The sequence below is a fragment of the Polypterus senegalus genome, chromosome 10 (assembly GCF_016835505.1).
Source record: "Polypterus senegalus isolate Bchr_013 chromosome 10, ASM1683550v1, whole genome shotgun sequence".
NCBI classification, from domain to species: domain Eukaryota; kingdom Metazoa; phylum Chordata; class Cladistia; order Polypteriformes; family Polypteridae; genus Polypterus; species Polypterus senegalus.
In genome coordinates, this window is record NC_053163.1 from 39,818,679 (window position 1) to 39,842,111 (window position 23,433).

Here is a 23,433-nt window from a genome sequence, read left to right on the forward strand (position 1 = left end):
TTTTAAGCTTTTTCACCTTTGGTAGTCTCTTCTACCAAAAACAAAATCTTAAATTTGGGGAATTTACTGCAATATTACAGTAGTTATCAATTTTATTTTTTAAGTACCCTATTTTTGCTTACATGGTTAGAGGTAAAAATTATTTTAGCTTAATTTTTTAAATGCAACATCCTTAAGCATTTATTGTTGTAATTTTTTTATCTTAATGTCAGGCAGAGGTAACTTTTTATCACTGAGTAATAATTTCGACTGTAATAATACATATTCTGTATTGCTATTTTTTTCTGTTAACTGATCTGGAAATACATTTTGCTAACAAATTAATAAAGGAAAAAAAAGGGTAAAGGTTAATTGACCACTGAAGAAAATGGAAAAGAAGTTTAGGGATACATTATTTCATCTCTATAGCCTATAGCATAAGGTGCCAGTGAAAACATGTCCATTAATTTGAGATTATATATATATATATATATATATATATATATATATATATATATATATATATATATATAAACTGCTCAAAAGAACACTTTGAAAACACATCAGATCTCAATGGGAAAAAGAAATCCTCCTGGATATCTATACTGATATAGACTGGGTAATGTGTTAGGAACGAAAGGATGCCACATTGTTTGATGGAAATGAAAATGATCAACCTACAGAGCCCTGAATTCAAAGACGCCCAAAAATCAGAGTGAAAAATTATGTGGCAGGCTAGTCCATTTTGCCAAAATTTAATTGCAGCAACTCAAAATTGTACGCAGCACTTTGTATGGCCCCTGTGTTCTTGTATACATGCCTGACAACATCGGTGCATGCTTCTAATGAGATGACAGATGGTGTTGTGGGGGATCTCCTCCCAGATCTGGACCAGGGCATCACTGAGCTCCTGGATAGTCTGAGGTGCAACCTGGTGGCATTGGATGGACCAAAACATAATGTCCCAGAGGTGTTCTATTGGATTTAGGTCAGGAAAGTGTGGTGGCCAGTCAATGGTATCAATTCCTTCATCCTCCAGGAACTGCCTGCATACTCTCACCACATGAGGCCAGGAATTGTCGTGCACCAGGAGCCACTGTACCAGCATAGGGTCTGACAATGGGTTCAAGGATTTCATCCTGATATCTAATGGCAGCCAAGGTGCCTTTGTCAAGCCTGTAGCGGTCTGTGTGACCCTCCATGGATATGCCTCCCCAGACAATCATTAACCCACCACCAAACTGCTCATGCTGAATGATGTTACAGGCAGCATAATGTTCTCCATGGCTTCTCCAGACCCTTTCATTTCTGTCACGTGCTCAGGGTGAACCTGCTCTCATCTGTAAAAAGCACAGGGCACCAGTGGTGCATCTGCCAATTCTGGTATTCTATGCTGAATGCCAATCGAGCTGCATGCTGCTGGGCAGTGAGCTCAGGGCCCATTAGAGGACATAGGGCCCTTGGGTCACCCTCATGAAGTCTTTCTGGTTGTTTGGTCAGAGACATTCACACCAGTGGCCTGCTGGAGGTCATAGTGTTCTGGCAGTGCTCATCCTGTTCCTCCTTGCCCAAAGGAGCAGATACTGGTCCTGCTGATGGGTTATGGACCTTCTATGGCCCTCTCCAGCTCTCCTAGAGTAACTGCTTGTCTCCTAGAATCTCCTCCATGCCCTTGAGACTGTGCAGGGAGACACAGCAAACCTTCTGGCAAAGACATGTATTGATGTGCCATCCTGGAGAAGTTGGACTAACTGTGCAACCTCTGTAGGGTCCAGGTATCACCTCATGCTACCAGTAGTGACACTGACTGTAGCCAAATGCAAAACTAGTGAAGAAACAGTCAGAAAAGATGAGGATGGAAAAATGTCAGTGGCCTCCACCTGTTAAACCATTCCTGTTTTAGGGGTCATCTCATTGTTGCCCCTCTAGTGCATCTGTTGTTAATTTCATTAACACCACAGCAGCTGAAACTGATTAACAACCCCCTCTGCTACTTAACTGACCAGATTAATATCCCATAAGTTTCATTGACTTTATGCTATACTCTGATTAGTGTTCCTTTAATTCTTTTTAGCAGTATATATATATATATATATATATATATATATATATATATATATATATATATATATATATATAAAATAAACTGCTCAAAAAAATTAAAGGAACACTTTGAAAACACATCATCAACAACAACAATAACCTTTACAATAATGTAGCTCAAAGTGCTTTACAAAGAGAAAAAAAAGACAAAGTAAGAATTAAAATAAGAGAATGCTAATTAACATAGAATAAAAGTAAGGTCCGATGCCAGGCAGGACAGAAAAAAACAAAAATACTCCAGATGGCTGGAAAAAAATAAAATCTGCAGGGGTTCCAGGCCATGAGACTGCCCTGCCCCCTCTAGGCATTCTACCTAACATAAATGATCAGCCTTCATTGTATTGAGGGTTCTCATGGAAGGACTTGATGATGACGGTCACATGGACCTCTGGCCTTTAATCCATCAATGTAGGAACATCATGGTGCTTTGATTAGGCAGATCACCACCACAAAAAACCTGGAAAAAGAACAGAAGAGAGATTAGGGGTTAGTACGGATTTTGGAGCCACCATGAATAGTAATGATAATTAATTGAATATACAGAGCATCAGGATTAAATTAAAATTAAGTTATGAGAAAGCCATGTTAAAGTAATGTGTTTTCAGAAGTTTTTTAAAGTGCTTCACTGTATTAGCCTGGCGAATTCCTATTGGCAAGCTTGTATTTAAGATTGTAGGTGCATAACAGCAGAAGGCCGCCTCACCACTTCTTTTAAGTTTAGCTCTTGGAATTCTAAGCAGACACTCATTTGAAGATCTAAGGTTATAATTTGGAATGTAAGGTGTAAGACATTCTGAAATATAAGATGGAACGAAATTATTTAAGGCTTCAAATCTCAATGGGAAAAAATCATGCTAGATACCTATACTTATATGGACTGGGCAATGTGTTAGGAATGAAAAGATGCCACATCGTTTGATAGAAATGAAAATTATCAACCTACAGAGGGCTGAATTCAAAGACACCCTGAAAATCCACATGAAAAAATGATGCGGCAGGCTAGTCCACTTTGCCGAAATTTCATTGCAGCAACTCAAAATCGTACTCAGTGGTTTGTATGGTCCCCCAACAGGCTTGTATGCATGCCTGACAATGTCGGGGCATGCTCCTAATGAGACGACAGATGGTGTCCTGGGGGATCTCCTCCTAGATCTGGACTAGGGCATCACTGAGCTCCTGGACATTCTAAAGTGCAACCTGGTGGCGGCGGATGGACCGAAACATAATGTCTCAGAGGTATTCTGTTGAATTTAGGTTAGGCAACTGTGGAGGCCAGTCAATGGTATCAATTCCTTCATCCTCCAGGAACTGCCTACATACTCTCCCCACATGAGGCCAGTCATTGTTGTGCACCAGGAGAAACCCAGGACCCACTGCACCAGCATAGTGTCTGACAATGGGCCCAAGGATTTCATCTCGATACCTAATGGCAGTCAAGGTGCTGTTGTCTAGCCTGTAGAGGTCTGTGCGTCCCTCCATGGATATACCTTCCCAGACCATCACTGACCCACCACCAAACTGGTCATGCTGAACGATGTTACAGGCAGCATAACGTTCTCCACGGCTTCTCCAGACCCTTTCATGTCTGTCACATGTGCTCAGGGTGAACTTGGTCTCATCTGTGAAAAGCACAGGGCGCCAGTGGTGGACCTGCCAATTCTGGTATTCTATGGCAAATGCCAGTCGAGCTCCACAGTGCTGGGCAGTAATATATATTACAAACTCCTGACAAGTTCATAAAAAAATTCAATAAATCAGGATACTTTCTTTTTTGCATGTGAGTTGTATTACAAAAGTATAAGCTAAGTAAATGCAACTGAAAACAGTGACATTCAGTGTGAGCAAGCATCTTAGCAATTGTATCCTCATTTAGAGCAATGCGCTGTAACAGTAGAGACATACAGGCATCCTCCACTTTAAGAACTAGCTAATCAGTTCCTGAAATCCTCTTCGTAAAGTACATTTTTTAACACAAACACCTAATTAAAATTAATTTATAAGAAAAACATGTTAAAGAATTGATAGCCCCAAACATGACCCCCATTCTTGTTAAAATATCACCAAACTACATGTAAGTTGGCAGTATTAGTATAATTATTACATTACAAATCAAAATATTGTTTTTGTTAAAATAATGTTTAATTAAGTGCTTTACCTAGACTTTATTACTTCTAGTTTCACATTAAAAGGAATGGCCTTTAAGTTTTTCTTTGGCTTTTCCAAGTAGTTTACAATCTGTTTTGGAACTATGGTGTCCACTATAATGGGAGAAGACATGTGAGCAACACATGTGACAAGTAAGTGGAATGAGCCACACCACATGAACACATAAGCTCACCATGTCGCAGCCTGCAGATCAGCCTCACCCCATTCGGACGCTGCTGTGAAGACAGGCATCTGGTATGATAAAGACTGAGACTGTTTGCACATTTCCGGTGTCCAGCCCCGTCCCAAACATCTCACATGTTCTGCAGCCTACAGCAAGGATACTTGTAATGAATGTGTAAATGATCAGTGGTGCACTTTTGAAAATTTCCCTTATTCTTTGCATAAGCAAATTTTCCTAAAGCAGTTGTCCCTAAAGTAGAGAAATACAGTATTTTAGATAACTGGCAAAGCATTACATGTATTTTCATAGCCCATTTGTTTTTTGGTTTAATGTTATGGTAATGAATGTGTATAGCAAAATATATATTTGAATTTAAACTAGCCATTTGCATGTGGAAAAAAATGAAGTAAAAGTCTAAAAAAAATTTACACTCAATTGAAACAGAAATACTCTCAAGACATACTTAGGGATAGTAACCAAGTATTTCTAATTTAGTGCTATACAACACTGATAAAGAGTGAGTTTCAACCCATATGGACATTTAAAATTCTCTGTAGCCAATAAGGTATTTCTGGAAAACTCTGCAAATGGAACAACAAGGGCCAATGGGAGACACCATTGTCTGCTGTGCACCTTAAAAATCTATCCAGTTTCTGGTCCACTCATTAACTTAGTAGATGTGTAACTAGAATTTAAAAATAACTGTTTGATACTATTATTTGTGAGCCTAGTCATGTTTTGCATAAATGCATTTTTCAGCAGAAGCAAGAACAGTTCTTTCAGGCAGGGATCTTGAGTGATTAGAGCAGATGCACTGATCACAGACAGTGAAAGAATGTGATATATTAGGGTCTTAGAGAGCCTAATCCATGCATAGTATTGGTGACAAATAGCTCACTGAATATGCTAAAAGTCTAGGTATTTAAGGGTTATCAGAGTGCCTCAAGCCAGAAGCCCATCAACAAAGATGCAACATCAACCCTGTGCCAAATATCATGCCTCCGCACTCTGCCAAAAAGGAACTTCACTTGTCAAGTCCCTCACTGACTGAAGAACTGAACGACAATTACGCTGTTCCAACGGCTTTTCTTTTTTTATGTATAAATGATCATACTGCATTGTATATTAGGAGAGAAAGCTGCATTTTAAAGCAAGTTAAATATATTGTTCTTTTGTACAATATTTCTCTTGTCTTAATATTTCTGCCAAGGTTGCTAAAAAGAGGGGTATATACAGGTTCAAATGTGAGCTGCATTTCTAAAAGAACACATTCCCAGGGAGCATGCGCAAGGTCGACTTGTTACAGATATTTTTATAAAACTGTTATTTAAATTATCTACAATTACTGTCCTATGGAATCCACGTAGTTGGTAATATTCCTTCATAAAGATTTTAGTTATATATCTGTGCTGAAGACAATTTCTTGAGTGGAAGGAATTGTGCAGCTTTTGAGAACCCATCAGCTATTATCAAAATTAGTTACAATTGCCGGAGGGTGGAAGGTCAATAAAACAAATCTATGGAACTATTACTCCATGGTCTAACAGGGTCTATCTGCAATTGTTTTGGATCTGTTACACATTTTGTAATCTCGTACATAACTTTTGAAGTATTTTTCCGATTAAGGGCCAAAGAAAATATCTTTTAAATGATTTCTGAGTTTAGGAATTATGGAATGCCCAGCTAACAATAAATCTTAGGGTGAGTGTTCTCAGATATAAATTTCAGTTCTGCATGACTTAGCTCTGGTACTGGTTAATCCACACTTAAATTATTGTGTTTCCTTGACTAAAATTTGTGGCAGCTCCCACAAATCTGACAAGTTAATTGATGAGTTCTGACTTATTACCATAGATACTCATGTATAAGTCGAAAAATGTATGCCTTAAAATTCATTCAAAAACACAAAGTCGACTTATCCACGGGGCAACACTAATTTCATTAAATAATTCTTTAAACTGTGAAATACCGCACTTGAATTTAAGCATTAGCTTTTGCAGGTTTTGGATAACAAACATACCATTAGCTGCCAGTAGATGGCGATAACCAGAAACATACAGTATTTCGGACCATAAGGTGCACCGGATTTTAAAGCACAACATCAATGAATGGGTCTCGATCCCGCTGTCATAAGTATCTTCGTTTGTTACATACGAAATAAACGGATTGGTACCGGAGGTGTGCGGTTGAATCGCAGAGTAATACTCTTCACAAAACAGTTCAGGCTTAATAGCGACCGAGTCCGCATGTTCTCGGAGTTCGGTCCACACTGTCTGTACGAAAGGGTTACAATGGCGCTCACGTTCGCGTCCGACAATCCCATCCTCGACACTTTTCTCCCAGTTTACTAGTGGAAAACGGTGGGACATAGTTTCCTCTTGCGTGGGCGATGTCCTAAAGGGGTTGGTGCTAATTGCGGTGGCTTTGGAAAACTCTGCTTCCAGGTCAGCGTCTACCCCTAGTTTTGTTGCCATTCACAGTTTCCTAGTTACACACTCCACCGAGAGAATGCACCAATTTTCTTTCAGTTTTGCAAGCTTCGTGTCACTCACTAGTGCTGGCAGGAATAATCCCAGACGAGCCCCCAGTGTTACCTTTCCTGCCTGTCTCCGGACCGTGGTCGGGGTGACGCAGGGGAGCTTCTCCTTCTTCATGTCCAATGGTGTGAAGCTCCAGGGCCAGAGCAACGTGCTCTGGGGTAAAACCCTGTCCCTGAGTTCCCTTCTCCTAATTTACAGCAGGGAGTGACACACAAGGCTTGACTGCTCAATGGTTGACTTTATTATCTCCTTCTTTTTAAGGTGCCTGTTTTAGCTTAACAGAGACCAAAAACACAAGAGCCCCACCACCGTCAACAAATACTCAATCCCAAAACTCCACCCCCCAAAACCCCGACAACTCCACCCACATCCCACATTCAGTATAATTGGGATGTCAGGCTGCTATTTTAAGCTCTGATCCCAACAAGAGTCAGACTTTGAAAGATTTGAAGAATACACTTAGGGCCACTTTATTATATGCGAGGGATTTGAATACAAATTTAATTGAAATATTCTAACTGTAAGTAAATGAATAAAAATGTTTTTGGAGTTTTAATTTTGGCTTACTAAAATTCTTCAAAGATTAAAATGTTGAAAGTCTGGGCCCAGGTACATTGGGTATAATTATGAAATTCAAAGAATTTGATAGGCTGTCAAGCTTTACCCTCGACTTATATGCGGGTCATAACAAATTTCATACTTTTCGGCTTAAACAATACACTCGACTTATCTGCGAGGTCGACTAATAGGCGAGTATCTACGGTTCAGTCCTTATATTTAAACTGCCAAGACAATGTGTAAGCATTTACGGTGTTTTCCTAGTATAGTATGAACTTAAGAAAATGAATTGATGGTAAAATAAAGACCAGTGCACCTGATAAGCATTCATTCTGTTAGCAGTCTTTAAATATGCTTGGGTTTTATAGTAAGTACTCAGTTCCTTCCAGCCAGTATTGCTATTATTCTGAGGTTAAATTATTGGCCAATAATTCCTAATTCCAAACTTATGCATTGTGGTGAATCAATAGTCCCATTCGACTCTCTCAAAGACTTTTTCTGTGTCCAAAAATAGTAAGATCTCTGGTGCGTTAGATTTCGAGGGTGAGTATATTACTTTAGAAGACACAAAGGGCTTGAAGCTGAATGTCTGCCTTTTAATGAAACCTGTTTGGTCTTATGATATTACAGAAGAAAGCAAAAGCTTTGGAGAGCATCTTAATATCATTATTTAGAAGTGAAATTGGCCTGTATGATGCACATTGTAATAAGTTCTTATTTTTTCTTTGGAAAATGGTAAATAAAGCTTGGCAAAAAAGTACAATTTTATTTTCTCCACCATCTATGAATGTTAATAATAATGGAGCTAATTTAGTTTAATTTTTTTTTATATTACTTTGTCAAAAAACTTCTTAGATTGTACCTAATCTTCTTTAAACTGAGTGGAATGAAATGACTTAATAGTAATCATTAAATGTGTATTTTATATTTTTATGGTCTAGGACTTTATCTCCAGTTGCATTGGTAATTTATCTTATTGCATTGTGAACTTCCTGCTTCGGGATTTGTTGAGCTAAAATCGTGTTAGCCTTTGTGGACGAAGGTTCAAACAAATAGCAGGCAGACACCAATTCTAATAAGCAGAATCTTTTATTTCTGACTTGTTGGTGAGCAGAGCGGCTTTTCCTTACAGAGAGAAATGCAAGGAAGGCCCCCCTCAAGGGGGTTCAGCTGCATTTATAACAAAATCTTCAAAGAGAATGGTTAGAAAAAAAATAGATCAGTTCCATCCAAGGTCACAGAACATTCTTTACAAAATTTGTTGATTACAATGGAAAACATAAATTCTAGTCTTATATTTGGAATGAAGCTTATCAGAAAATTTGTCATATGTTTGGCATCTTATTTGGACGATAATCTAGACACTGCTGAAGCAGCTGGGAAGAGTCAAAAACTGCATTCCAGACCGGCAGCTCTACCCTAATAAGCACACTTATTTTATCTGTTATAATAATACCAAGGCATACAGAGAACATGCAGATTTTCATACAGAAGCTAGCAATAGATTTTAACTTCCATTCCACATTCCCCCTTTTTTAAACTTAAAAGTTTAAATAATAAGAGAGTTTAAGCTAAACAGTCCAGATCGAAAGAAGACTGGGAAGAGAATTGGGCCTGGGAAAGAAGATGCATGCGTTCTGTGAGGAGGAAATAAGCTTTAGTTATTTAGGCAGTGAAAAACTTCTGGATAAAATAACGGATTAACGGAATAAGACAACAGCAAATCAAAAGAATAACAGTTAAAGCAACTAAAAGGGAAACAAAAATGGATTTGAACCATTGGCCCCAAGAGCCAAAAGTGAATATAAACCATTCATCAAGAGGGGTATCGATGCCTGAGTTTTCAGCCAATTCTAGGGAGAGAGTGGTCAGACCAGCGAGGGCACGGGTAATGGAACCATCAGGGGTAGTATTATTCGGAATGTACGTACAGCAAGCATCTCTAAACATAGCACAAACACCACCTTTTTCAGCTAGAAGCATATCTAGTGCTAGGCGATTTTGCCAGGTCATAAGGGAGGTTTTATCTAATTGCTCATGTATTCCTTCAACAACTTCTTTAGTAAAATTCAGGAAACGCTGTTGATTGTAATATAAATAATTTATCCAATCCACATTTTTATTGATAGTGATGGGAAAATGAGATTCAATACCAGCAGCTACTTGATCTCTTGCTTTAAATTTGTTAGGGACACCTCTAGGCACACCTATTGAGTCAATATACACACCTGAACCATGTAATGAGAAATTTGCAACAGATGCTAAAGATCTACGAACACGATGTAAATGGGGAGAGGATGGAGGTTGTTGGCCATGAAGGGGAAGGAGACGGAAAGGCATGACCAATTGTACAAGGGCACAGGTACCAGTCCATTCAGGTGGGAGTATGTCCAGTAATTTAGATCTTCGGCACATCCACCAGACATCCGCACGGGCGGTGGCGTGGGAGGTGAACCAACTAAGGGAAATGTTATTGGTAAAAAGGTAGAGGCATTGATAGAGTTGCTGTAAGTAAAGGAGCACCAGGGGGAGGGAATTGAGCGAAGGAAAACGGCATTCTTCTTAGGGGCGGCTCGAGTGAAACAAGTGTAATTGCCAATATAGAGATGGAACATAGGGGGAGTCATAGGTTGAATTGGGGGAAAAAGGGTATGCAAGGTATGACATTTGGGATTCATTGGAGGGATAGTGGTAGTAAATAGATAAAGCAAGCAAAGAAGGCCAGTGGGGTTTGAGGGATCAGTTAAGGGAAATGGGGTAGTGGCAAGGTGAGGGCGTGCAGTGGCACATGCATAACAGTTGGATTGGTTTATCTGTCGCAGAATAGAGGACCCACTGCAGCCATCGGTTCTGGTCACCGTATCCAGTTTCTATGGAGAATGTAGAGGAAAGGGTGGTGATATTTAGAGAAATAATCGGTTGTGTGGGTAAGTCGTCAGGAGGAGGTGTAGCAGAGATATTTGAGCTAAGTGAGATAAAAGCTGGTTGTGTCTCTGTTACCTGTATAATAAATTTTCCAAGGGTATCTGTGCCAGAAACATGGGCCCCTAATATATAGATTCCTTTACAATGATATGAGGGGTCTTTTTTAGTGATAATCAAAGGATTACAAGTTTCTACCTTACATTCATGAATTGGAGTAAACCTTGATTTAATTATAGAAAACCTTGTTTTTAAATCATGTTCCTGGGCTTCCCGCGGATTATACCCCCAGTCCTGGTCGCCAGTGTTTGCAAACACATCACTCCAGCTTGAACATTCAGATAGACTGGAGGAGTAATTCAAATCAGTTTTGTACCTGGGTCGGGTCACACAAACATATTTTTCAGACAATCTCCATTTGTCTTGTCCAGTGGACTCACAGGGAACAATGGAACAAAAGTCAATCTGGAACGAGGCAGTCTTCCCTATTTGGAAAGTTAACGTGGAAAAGTCCCCATATATTTGCTTCAATTGGTGAGTCCGATGGTCACCACCTGTTTGTCCTTGTCCTAAAGTCAGATGGATAAAACAGATTAGGACTAGCAAAGCTATGAATGCCATTTTTTGCAATGCGACACGTGAATCCAGGCGGGAAGTTCTTCGACTTTAACGGTGTGAGGTGTGGATAGCAGCACTTGGAATGGTCCCCTCTAGCGAGGTTGATGCCAGTGCTTCCTTCGGGTGTCTCTGACCAGTATCCAGGTTCCTAAGGGAATCTGTGACTCTGTTGGTGGAGGACTAGTTCGCCAAGCCTGGTTAACCTGCTCGTGGACCTCCGTCAGGGATGCTCGGAGACCTGTAAGACTGGAAAGAAGATCATTGTCCACAGTGTGCAGAATGACATTGCCAATGACCATGCCAACAGGCATGGGTCGTCCGGTCAGAATTTCAAACGGCGACAGTCCCAACTGCCGGTGTGTCCTCCCTCTCAATCCCATTAAGGCCAGAGGTAAAGCGTCAGGCCAGGTTAAATTCGGCTGCTCACAGATCTTAGCCAATTTAGATTTCAGGGTGCCATTGCACCTTTCTACTATACCTCCGCTTTGAGGGTGGTACTTGCAATAGTGATGCACATTTATCTGGAGCCAAGTGGTCAATTCATTTATTACAGAGTTCACAAAATGGGTACCATTATCAGTCTGCAATTTTTGTGGTATTCCCCATCTTGGAATGAAAACTTTTATCAAGGCTTTTGCCACAGTTTTTGCATCTGCATGTTTGGAAGGGAAAGCTTCCACCCATCGGGAGAACACATCGACAATTACTTAACAGTATCGGTACCCTTTAGATGGTGTTAGTTCAATGAAGTCCATTTGAAGATGTTCGAATGGACCCATTGGGTTAGGTGTGACAGCGGGACTTACCGGGGTACCTTTACTTACGTTAAATTTTTGACATAGTGCACAGCGTCTGCAGAATTGCTCTGCATACGTAGAGAAGCCTACGGCTTCCCAATGTCTCTCGACATCTTGAAACATGGCCTCCTTTCCGGTGTGGTCCAGGCCATGTGCGATTTTTGCCATACCTGGAAAAGAACCTTTTGGAAGGAGAGGTTTGTTATTTTGCTTGTGAGTCCAGACCCCATCAGAGAGGGATCCTTCTTCGGACCATTTTCTCTTTTCTCTGTCCGTGGCTGCACTCTGTAAAGAGATTATTTGATTATTAGCGTCTTTGTCATCTTTCTGTTGAAATAAAAAAATTGGTGTGTTATTGTAGGCAGCCTATTTAGCAAAGTAATCAGCCAGGTCGTTTCTTTTGCTGACAGGATCTTGTTTCCCAGTTTGGGCCTGGCATTTAACTATTGCCAGTCTTGATGGTTTTATTATATCTTCGAGGAGGGATTCGACTAATTTCTGATGTTGGATGGGCTTACCAGTACTGGTTTTAAATCCCCTTAATTTCCACAATGCTCTATGATCATGGCAGACTCCAAAAGCATACCTGGAATCTGTATAAATGGTTACTGCTTTCCCTTCTGACAGCTGACAGGCTTGGGCGAGAGCAATTAATTCAGCTGCCTGCGCGCTTAAACTTGACGAAATTCGGTTTGCCTCCAGCAAGTGGTCACCTTTGACCACTGCATAGCTGGTTGAGGGTGTTCCATTACCCAATCGCAAGGAACATCCATCTACGTAGAGTACTTCTCCAATTTCTAGTGGAGTTTTCTGCAGGTCTGGTCTGGGTTTTATGACCTTAATTATTTTGTCATGACAGCTGTGTGGCTCCCCTTCTTCTTCACTTGGAAGAAGAGTGGCTGGATTGAGAGTGGAGCATCTTTCAATTGTGACATTTGACAGAGTACAGAGTACGTTTTGATAGTGTATTGCCCTAGCAGTAGTGAGATGTGAAGTTTTGGCCTGTACTAAAATGGAGTGTACAGCGTGAGGCACCTTTACTGTTAGGGGGCTCATGAGCACTATATCTGTACTGGCTAGCACAGCTTCTGTTGTGGCTGCTACTGCTCTGAGGCAGGTTGGAAGTCCCTTAGCCACTGGATCCAATTTTTTCGAAAAATCGGCTATTGGCCTTTGTTTTTCTCCATGGAGCTGTGTTAGTACTGCATTCATATATGCCCCCTTTTCATCCACAAACAAAGTGAACGGACGAGAATAGTCAGGGAGCCCTAACGATGGCGCAGAGAGTAATGCACTTTTTAAATCACACAGAGCCTTCTCAACCTGCTCATTCCACTGTATGCGGCCAGAAAGAGGAAGGTCAGCAGTGTTAGCTAGACTTTGCAAAGGCTGTGCTCTTTCAGAAAAATTTAAAATCCATCGTCGACAGTAACCTAAAATGCCCAATACAGACATAACCTGTTGTTTTGTGACCGGTCTGGGCAGGTTTTGAATAGTGGTTATGCGGTCATTTGACAGAGCTCTGGTACCACAAGTGATGTCATGCCCCAAATATTTGACAGTGGTTTGAACTAGCTGCAGCTTGGCCTTAGAAACCTTGTGCCCATTTTCTGTAAGATACTTGAGCAATAATTCCGTATCTTGTGTGCATGCTTTCTCTGTTTCACTAGAGTAATAAATCGTCGACGTACTGTATCAATGCACTTCCCCTGTCAGGCCAGAAGCCTTCCAGGTTTTGAGCAAGCGCTTGGCCGTATACACAAGGTGCCTCAGTATAACCTTGTGGCATAACGGTCCATGTCCAACGGCGGTTTTGAAAACTAAAAGCAAACCAAAACTGAGAATCAGAATGTACAAGAATAGAAAAGAAAGCATTTGCTAAGTCAATAACTGAGAAATAACGTGCAGATGGAGGGATTGTAGACAGAATAGTGGAAGGATTAGGCACAATCAGTGGTCTAGGAAAGATAGCAGAATTGACTTATCTGAGGTCTTGGACAAAGTGCCAAGAGCCATCAGCTTTCTTTACTGGCAAGATAGGAGAGTTTACAGGAGAATATTTAATAGGAATTATACCTCCCCTTTTAACGAGATCTTTATGTACAGCAGAAATTCCGAGTTCAGCCTTGGGAGAGAGAGGATATTGCGCACGGCGAGGACGGAAAGAGGATTTTGGAAAGATTACTAGAGGTTCACAATTTGCTATTCTGCCAAAATCATTTTTCCCTTGAGACCACAGTGTATCAGGAATCGAAGAGAGCCATGGAATGCTATCAGTTTGCAGTGAACATAAAGAGAGAGACGGGTGACACAGGGAACGAACGACTGGCAGATCAATCTGAATTACTACTTTAGTAACTAGATGGTCTGAGGTGTCAAAAATACCTGCCGCAACGTACAGTCAATCAGTTCTATTTAGACATTTTTCAACCCAGTCCCCAATTTCAACCCAGCGAATGGTGTTAGATTTAGCCAGAGAGACATGGGGCACTGAACCACCTAGATAGAAAATACTTTGTGAACATGTGAGGTGAACTGACGCAGCAGCTTTAGTAGATGAAACAAAAATACATGGAATGTACAAACTAGTAGCGTGTGTGGTTGTCCTGAAGCAGTGAGAACCTTCACAGTGTCTTTCGAGGCAGGGAACTCCAACAGCGATAAAGTGGAGTGCGTGGCTCCTGTGTCCACAAGAAAGACAGTTTCTTTGCCGTTTACTATTAAAGTCAATAAAGGATCAGTATCAGCATGACGAGTAAGCAAAGGAAACTGGAAAAAGTGGCTGGTGGTCCCTGCTAATACCTAGGATCAAAGAATGTCATTGGGCTCAGGGAAAGGGGGTGGCGGAAGGGGCTTGTGTGGGCAGTTGCGTCTGAAATGTCCAAGTTCAAGCATATGACACTGGCGTCTGCTCCGAAGGGTCAGGCATCTGAGTGAAAGGATTATTAGGGCTTGATAATTGGTACCCTCGTCCTCTCCCGCGCCCTCACCTTCCAAAGAAATTTCTGCGTCCTCTCCCCCTAGCCGGATCAGTTCCACCAGTATAGTGATTTATTTGTGCAGCCAACAGTTTGGTCTGTGTGTCTGACTCTTTTAATTTAGTCTGTCTCTCAGCATGCTCTGCATGACGCTTGACTTCCTCGAACGTAGCTCTTTTCCAGCCTATGCAAGACATGCGAACTTTGCTTTGAATATCACTTCTCAGTCCCAAGAAAAAAAGGAGGCACTGCAGCACGAGTTCTATCATTTTCATTTTCTAGCCCAGAGTGATTAGCCATCAGATCTTGCATCCGGTGAGCCCATTGATCCACTGTCTCATCTTTTTTTCTGCTTAGCGGCTGAAATTAGTGACCAGTCTGTGCCCTTTTTATATTTTTCTGCCAGGGCTCCTTTCAAAGGCTCCCACTGGCCGAGGAAAGGACCTTCATTCCCGGGGCCTCGGGAAAGAGCTTCATTCCAACGCCAAGGGGCACCGTTAAGATCACCGTGATTTACAGTTGCCCATGTGGTGCCCAGCTTTCGGCGGAGCACCTGTGTCCACTCTGCAGCATTTGGTTTATACATGTCATCAAGCTGCTGTAACTGTTGCACAAATTTCAGTCCACCGACCGCTTTGGGGTCGGGCAGTTCAGACACCACATCCTTTAATTCTTGAATGTCCCAATTTTGGTGAATCATTATGGTAGTGGGATTATTATTGCCTGGGGGTTGTGCGGGATCATGTCGGGGGTTGGGGACTTCAATGAGGGGGCAAGAGAATGTTGGGTCAGAAGGTTTAGGGGAGTCGAAGGGGGAAGTAAAACCACCCATAGGTTTAGAGCGGAGGGTCTGACTTCTCGTGCGCTGGGAGACAGATGACTCTTTTGGTTTCTGCCATTGCAACTCAGTAGCACCTTGTGAATGATCTGAATCATTTACCTCAGGGTCAATATGTGAGGACGGGTCATAATGATATTGTTCATCATAAAAACTTGCTCCAGACGGTTCGTCTGTTAACTGGGGTGCAGCTGGAGGAGGGGGTGCAGAAGGTGGAATCGGGGGAGTTTGGTAAGGAGGGGGTGGACAGATTACGGGTATAGGGGTCTTTCTTTTCGGTCTTCTTTCTTTTACTTTCAGGCTTGGGCTCTGTCTCTACCTTCGTTTTCTGCAACGCTAGCAATAACTTTTCCTTTTTTTTCTGTGTTTTGACCTCAGCAGCCAGCAGCTCGTTACGCTTCTGCGCCGCTTGCAAGGTCCTATCCTTTATCACCAATTCCCATCTATCAAACATGTCTATTCGATACGGACCTTTGTTACAACATCCTTGTGCATTTCTACATTTCCTTATTTCTTGTATTTCTGATATGTCCACAGTCCCGTCTATCGGCCATCTGCCACCACTCTGTGTATTCCATTTTTTACATGCTTTCTTAAAGTCTAATCCGGTTTTCTTTTCTATTAATTTCCTAGGTGAACCCCCTTTCGGACCCGAGTGAAAGCTCGTATCCGAGACACTTTCCAAAAATAATCCTTCTAACAGACTTTTGATTTCTCAAAGGAGTCTCTTTGACCGGTTTACTATTATGCTTTCCCATAATGAATGGCACTGGACCACAGTAGAACAATTCAGCCCTCGCGGCGTTCTGCTCCCAGTCCTGTCCCACTCTCGGATTAGTACTCAAGTGGTTTCGTGTCCGTTGTTTAGCAGAATTGTACAACAATATTCAGCGTGGAGTCCAGAATACAAGATGTGCTTAACACCAATTCCTTCGTCAGACGCCTCCTATGTGCCAAACTGCTAGTGCATGTCTCCACCACAGAGCAACCCGTAGAAGCAGGATTATGACCAGACGTTAGGAACAGAAAACTCGTCCACCCACTCAGTGTTATTCCCAGACACTCAATTCATATACTATGCTTTTCTTACTCCCATTACCCTATTTAATAGGAGTGTGCCACTCACCCCTTTCTGTTACGCTTCCTATGGAGTAACTTACTAACGTACTTGTAGTATCTTACACTGTCCCCCGAGGGACCCAAGTATTATTCCCTATTTTCCAGTTACCATCCACTACGTTAGTGATACAGTATTTATTTTCCTTAACTTCCCATAAACCGGTCAAATCCCTGAGCTACTTCATTCACTCAATCGGACTCCATCGTTCTACTCACCAAGAAATTCGTGACCTTCTAGGGAAATCCCAGTTGGTTCGACCTTCGTATTCGGTCAGAGGAGGCCAGGGACTTCTCACGCAGGATACGCCCGAGGCAGGCCAGTCCTAACTTTTGCCGGAGCTGGTCCTTCCAACTCAGCTGGAGTCGGTCCTTTTACCGGTCCTCTGGACGATCCCGCTCGAGGAGTCACCTGTCCGTCTCCGCCCCACGTTCGGGCGCCAGAAAACTGTGGATGAAGGTTCAAACAATTAGCAGGCAGACACCAATTCTAATAAGCAGAATATTTTATTTCTGACTTGTTGGTGAGCAGAGCGGCTTTTCCTTACAGAGAGAAAATGCAAGGAAGGCCCCCCTGAAGGGGGGTTCAGCTGCATTTATAACAAAATCTTCAAAGAGAATGGTTAGAAAAAAAATAGATCAGTTCCATCCAAGGTCACAGAACATTCTTTACAAAATTTGTTGATTACAACGGAAAGCATAAATTCTAGTCTTATATTTGGAATGAAGCTTATCAGAAAACTTGTCATATGTTTGGCATCTTACTTGGACGATAATCTAGACACTGCTGAAGCAGCTGGGAAGAGTCAAAAACTGCATTCCACACCGGCAGCTCTACCCTAATAAGCACACTTATTTTTATCTGTTATAATAATACCAAGGCATACAGAGAACATGCAGATTTTCATACAGAAGCTAGCAATAGATTTTAACTTCCATTCCACACCTTATCTCCATGTTCATAATAATATTGAGTTTTTAAAGATGAGTTTTTCAGTTTCTTTTGTTGTCAAGAGATTAAATTCTGATTGTAGACCCTGCCTTTTCCTATAAAGTGCCTCACTTGGAGACATGGCACATTCATGATCTATTCTGGAAATCTCACTGATTAACTGTGATGCCTTCTTTGTCTTCAATTTATTTTTATGAGAGAGACATGAAATGACGGATGCCTATAAGGATGCGTTAGTCTCTTAAAAAATAATTGATTCACATCTGCTAATGGCAGGTGGTTAGGATGGTAGTTACGAGATGAGTATGTAGGGCATGATCAGAGATAACAAGAGTGTTGTATTTACAAGATTTTATAGTGGGCAATAGATAATTATTGATGAAGAAATAATCAATTCTTTAGTAGCTATAATGTGCTGTTGAGAATAAGGAATATGCTCTTGAATTTGGATATAAGAATCTTCATGGGTCTGATAAATTATGATCAATTCCAAACTCTGTGATTGTCGGTGCTGTATTATGTTATTGTCACTGTAGTTGAAAATCTGTCCAAGTTTTTATTTAAATTGCAGGTAAAATCTGCATTAAAATTTTATGAGTGCTTATATTGGGAATGCATGAAAATATATTTTTGGATAAAATCTTAATCGTCCACATTAGGTGCATAAATATTTATAAAAATTAATTAAAAATCGAATAAATTACCCATTACGAAGACATAGCACTCTTGAGGGTCAGATACTACATCTGATGCTCTAAATGGAATTGCCTTATGTATTTAAATTCCCACACATCTGGTTTTTCTTATACTGTGTAGCTGAAATAAAAAAAATGTGGCAGATCCAGTCTCTTTGCAGCCAAAACTGGTCCTTACTTATTAAGTGACTCTCCTATAAAAATACTACCTTAGTGTGTAGGTCTGTGAGGTGAGAGAATATTTTTTTCCCCTTTAGATCATGATTGAGGCCTTTGACATTCCAGCTTACAATTGGTCAGAGAGATACTGCTCCTAAATGTCTGGGAACAATTTATAATCTTAAGTAAAAGCAGTGCATTATTTCTGAATTTTGCTTTAATGACACGCTTATTAGCCATACTACCCGGCAATAGCGAGGCGAGATTAGTGTTAACACTAGAATTCCTGAAGCCTACGAAAAAACTCGTAATCCCGGCTCACCTTTAATCTGTATATCTGGGTATCAATGCCCTGGTTATATTCCATATGTTTTTTTTTTTTATTTTTATGAAGACCTGGTGTTTGCCCTAATTATTAACTGTGGTTTTTGGAAGTGCTATTAGAAGTTTTTAGCACCTGGTACTCCTAGTCCACCAAAGATGCAAGTCATAAACATTTGATTAACTTCTTCCAATTGAACCCTAAGTACTTTCATTTTAGTCTCAATTTTGCTCATTTTTCTTGTATATTCCATTTTTGCTAGATTTTTGTTTAACTTAACATCATTTGGTAGGCTGTATCTTGAAGTTGAACTTGAGCCCGGACACACATAAACCAGCCTCACGTCACATGCTGTCTTATCATGATAGCAGTGGGTGCCCAGGCAGTGACAGCATATGCTTGTGTAAGGCTCTTCTTGGCTGTTTTGAGAAATCCATCACTGCATCGCAAAACGGTTTTGGAGAACAGGACATTGAATCAAAGGCCAGCTGGCAAAAGACACAAACACCAGAAAAAAAAGGAAAACACAAAAAACCACCATGTACCTTCACCCTGAACAGCCCAGACCTGCCCAGATGGTACACTTGGGTAACCTGGGCCACCACAGATGAGGCCTTTAGGGTGAGTTTACTGTTGAACTGTTGTCACTTACCTGCCTCTAAATCCATGCTGGCTGACAGCAGCACATCATCAGGAATCTGCCTCAAGGAGACTAGCACAGAGAATGAGGTGGTGGGGGGCATTGGTGGTGTGGGTCCTGACTCTGGACATGGTGTCTGCCTTTGCTTTGTCTCTCTGTCATACATAGAACTGGAGCTTTGGGTTTTCTGATGCCAAATCCATTTTATGTAAGTGTCATGGCACAAAAGCTGCATGGGTTACAGGTGTACAAACAGTAGAAGGATCCCACTCACTAACTCACCCCTTCCCTTCACACAACAAATGCCACACACCTTCTTGCTTCTCAATCTTCCAAGTCATAAAGGACCTTGAACGTCAGGTCTCCATAGTTACCAAAGCCAACAAGTCTCTTACTCTCATTCTGAGTCTTGGCAAACCCATCTCTAATATGTTGCTGACAAATGGCTGTCTGTACCTTCAGGGCATTTTTTTGTTTTGTTCCTTGTCACTGGGCTATTAAAGACCTGGCCATTCACACACTCCCTTTGGTAGGTTGTCAACACCATGGTGGCATAGCCAACGTCACCGGTCAGCAGCCATTTAAAGGCTTATTCCTAGTACTGGCCAAACTGGAGCTCAATGCACACCAGCATGAAGTCCTTGGGTTCGCCATCTGCTGCTTGCACACGATCTCTGGTCCGTTCCCTGACCCTCTCTAGTGCCTTCATCCTGATTAGCCCAGAACTGCCCAGATGGTATGCTTGGGCAACCTGGGCCGCCACAGACAAGGCTTTCAGGGTCAGTTCACAGGTGGGATTTTGGCAAAACTTTAGCATGTGATCCATGCTGGATAAATTAGACATATGAAGAGTCTGTTATGCTGGGTGCATAACCAGACATATTTAAAAAAGAAAGTGCATTTTGCCCTGGTCTAAAATGAACTACATGGGGAAATGATGTTTTGTACATTTCTTATTTCATTAATTATTATTGTTATTGAGCTGGGCGTGTTCATTGACATAAACAAGACATTTCCACTATAAACAAGACATTACCAGTTTAAGGTACTAAGGGGGCTAATACAGCTTGGAGAAAATTAAATGCACCAATCAAACCTTGGAAGAATTGCTCCAAGTGAAAGTGAAACACCAATGCTTATTTTTGTAGCAACCAATAACAGCATGATAGAAAATGAAGCACAATGAAACAAACTGAAGCCGAACACTGGGGCTCTTCATGTGCAAAGGGGGGACAATTATGTTTTGTATTGTCACACCTTCTGCTTCTACCTGGTAGACGCAGCAGCTTGGGTTTGCAGTGTCCAAGATGCTAATGCCATTAAATACTCTTTTATTGAATGCCCATATTCAGTATATTGATAATTATGAAGAATGTAAGCATGGGCATTCTGAATTAGCAAAATGAAAATTTCAAATGAAGTATGCAAACTGAATAGTTGTGTGAGAGACAGAGAAAGTATATGTACAGTTCATCTGCCACCATTATATGCAATCCAAAAACTGAGATCCCAAAACCTTTCCACAGTTTTGTCTGACTATGCAGGGAATAGTAACTCCTAAAAAGCACATTTTTTGTCATTATAAATTTTGATGACTGTAAACTGTCTGCTTTTACAACGTTAACAACTAGCAATAAAATAAGAGGCATATATTCTCAAATCCACTGCTGGGATAGGGTCTGACTCCCTAGCAACCCTGAATATCATTGAGTAGATTTCAGAATGTAAATAGTAATAAAATAAGCCTTTTGTTTTACAGTAATTATATATAAATAATTAAGCAGTATTAGTTATATATCTAAAAATGTACACATTCTTATTAAAATTATCACTGTGTAATAATTTTGCTATATTATTATAAAAAAAAAATATTGCCTACTTGGCTTAAGATTCATACTTTAGTAAGATGTGTAGAATTTAAAATAAACATAGAAATAAGAAATGATGACATCAAATTCAGTAAATATTTTGTACAGGTATTTACTCTTTTAGTAATACAGGGTATAATTATTTTATTCTAATTATTGATTATAACCTAATTTATCAGATATATACTTGGTTTAGTATGATATACATTTTATTATTATGTCAAATTTGTTTATTCTTTAATCATGGATATAGATTCAATTAATAAAAAGCTGAACTACTGGTATTATGCAAAATTTACATGAAGTATAAGTAGAGAAAGTATCATCATCATCATCATCATTTGTGCTCTGGTTTTTCTGGTGAGGGTTGTGGTAGCAAACACTAAACTAAGCTGATAAGGCAAATTTCCCAGCAATTTTCTCCAGCCCTTTCTGGGGAATTCCCAGATAATCAGGACATAAAGTATATCATTTCCAAAGAGCATAGATAGTACCCTTCACTTTCCAAACTGGATACCCAATAGAAACTGGCTATACCTTCTATCCACAAAAATCATTTAAAAAGATCTGATTTAACTTTTTATCAAAATTAAGTGATGTAATTAACTATTTTTGTATCCAAAAGTATTTGTGATTATTATCATTATGAGATTCACATTATAAGAATTGCTTGTAAAAATGCATATACCTATTTATACATCCAACAGGTTTTTTTTTCTTTCACTTCATTTTACAAAATGTGAATATAAGTAAACAATGTGTAACTCTTTTTTTGTATAGGTTGAATAGCCATAATGATGAATGAAAGAGGAAGAACCGAGCAAAATTGATGGATGTTCTGCAAGATAACTCCTCGGCACAAGAACAGAGTCCAGTATTGATTAATGGGGTGAATGAAAATGGTGAGAATTTTTTAAATAATGTGAAACAAAACACATTTTAAAAGCAGCACTTTTTTCCTTTTCTGATTATTTGCATGTATTTAAAGTATGCAGTTCCTCACAATAAAAGTAAAAACATTCAATAACCTAATGTACCTGGTAAGTCTGATATTCTATTTTACTACTGTATATCTTTGGCATCTAGAATCTTTCAAGTGCTGTAACCCTGTGACAGTATGGGGCCGCTCCACACTCCCAGTTAATCTAGGGAGCTTTTTAAACCCGCCACTGTCACATTTAGTGGTGGTTGTGGGATGAGCCGAGGCGGTGAGGACTGAAGAACGGACAGAAAAACGGAAAGAAGGAAAGGTGCCTGACTTTTCAAAAGAACCCACGGACCTAAGCCAGAAGTGGATACTTTTAAGAATTGAAATTTTCATGGGACATTTATTTATTGATTGTTTTAGTTGTCATTAATAGGTTGTTATTCTTTTAATTATCCAGATTTTACAAGGGGGCTTGGGTTTTGTTTTATGAACAGGTTTGTTTTAGTGATTTTATTATTCATTGGTTTTAGTGCAGTAACAGGGCCAAGCCGTGGACCTGGCCCACCAGTTTCCTTGAGTTGATTGAGACCTGGAGCCTTCCTGTGCAACTGGAAGCTTAAGGGGGGAGGTATGTGGAATAATGGGCCCCGGTCAGAAAAAGGTGCCAGATTTTTAAATAAATAATCGCGCCTGAATGTGCAGGCTTCAGTCTGGTGTGGGTGGAAATGTGAATGAGAGTGCAAGTGTTTGTGTCAGTCAGGTGCCTCATAAATTCCTCAGAGGACATGGCACGTTCACACCTGTGTGCTAGAATAAAAGGAGCCTGTATTGGACAGAAGGGGGACAGAAAAAGATATAGATACAAAAGTTAGAATAAAATAAGAGAGTGGAGGTTAAAGAGATGAACTGAGAGAAACGGGCAGGAGTGAGTGAGAGCCGGCGCAAAATGGGAGAAAGCAGGTGGATGGGAAGATGAGCCTCAGGAAGGAGCGTGTGGCCAGCGCTTATGAGGGGGCTGAGTCAGGGGCGGCCAGTTTGCTTAGTGTATGCTCTCACCGGGAGGAGCCAGCTATTGGCAGCAGTGGAAGGAC

At 40.6% G+C, this 23,433-nt stretch overlaps 1 protein-coding gene across 3 annotated transcripts in view; it reads left to right on the forward strand.

Annotated features, from left to right (window-relative positions):
- Positions 1-23,433, forward strand: part of LOC120537097 (neurite extension and migration factor-like) — a 519,487-nt gene that overhangs the window by 379,541 nt on the left and 116,513 nt on the right. For all 3 annotated transcript variants that reach the window (XM_039765751.1, XM_039765752.1, XM_039765750.1), the window contains exon 4: positions 22,195-22,316. In XM_039765751.1, coding sequence (XP_039621685.1) covers positions 22,244-22,316 — 73 coding nt within the window. In that variant the 5' untranslated portion in view covers positions 22,195-22,243. The remainder of the gene's footprint in view (positions 1-22,194; positions 22,317-23,433) is intronic.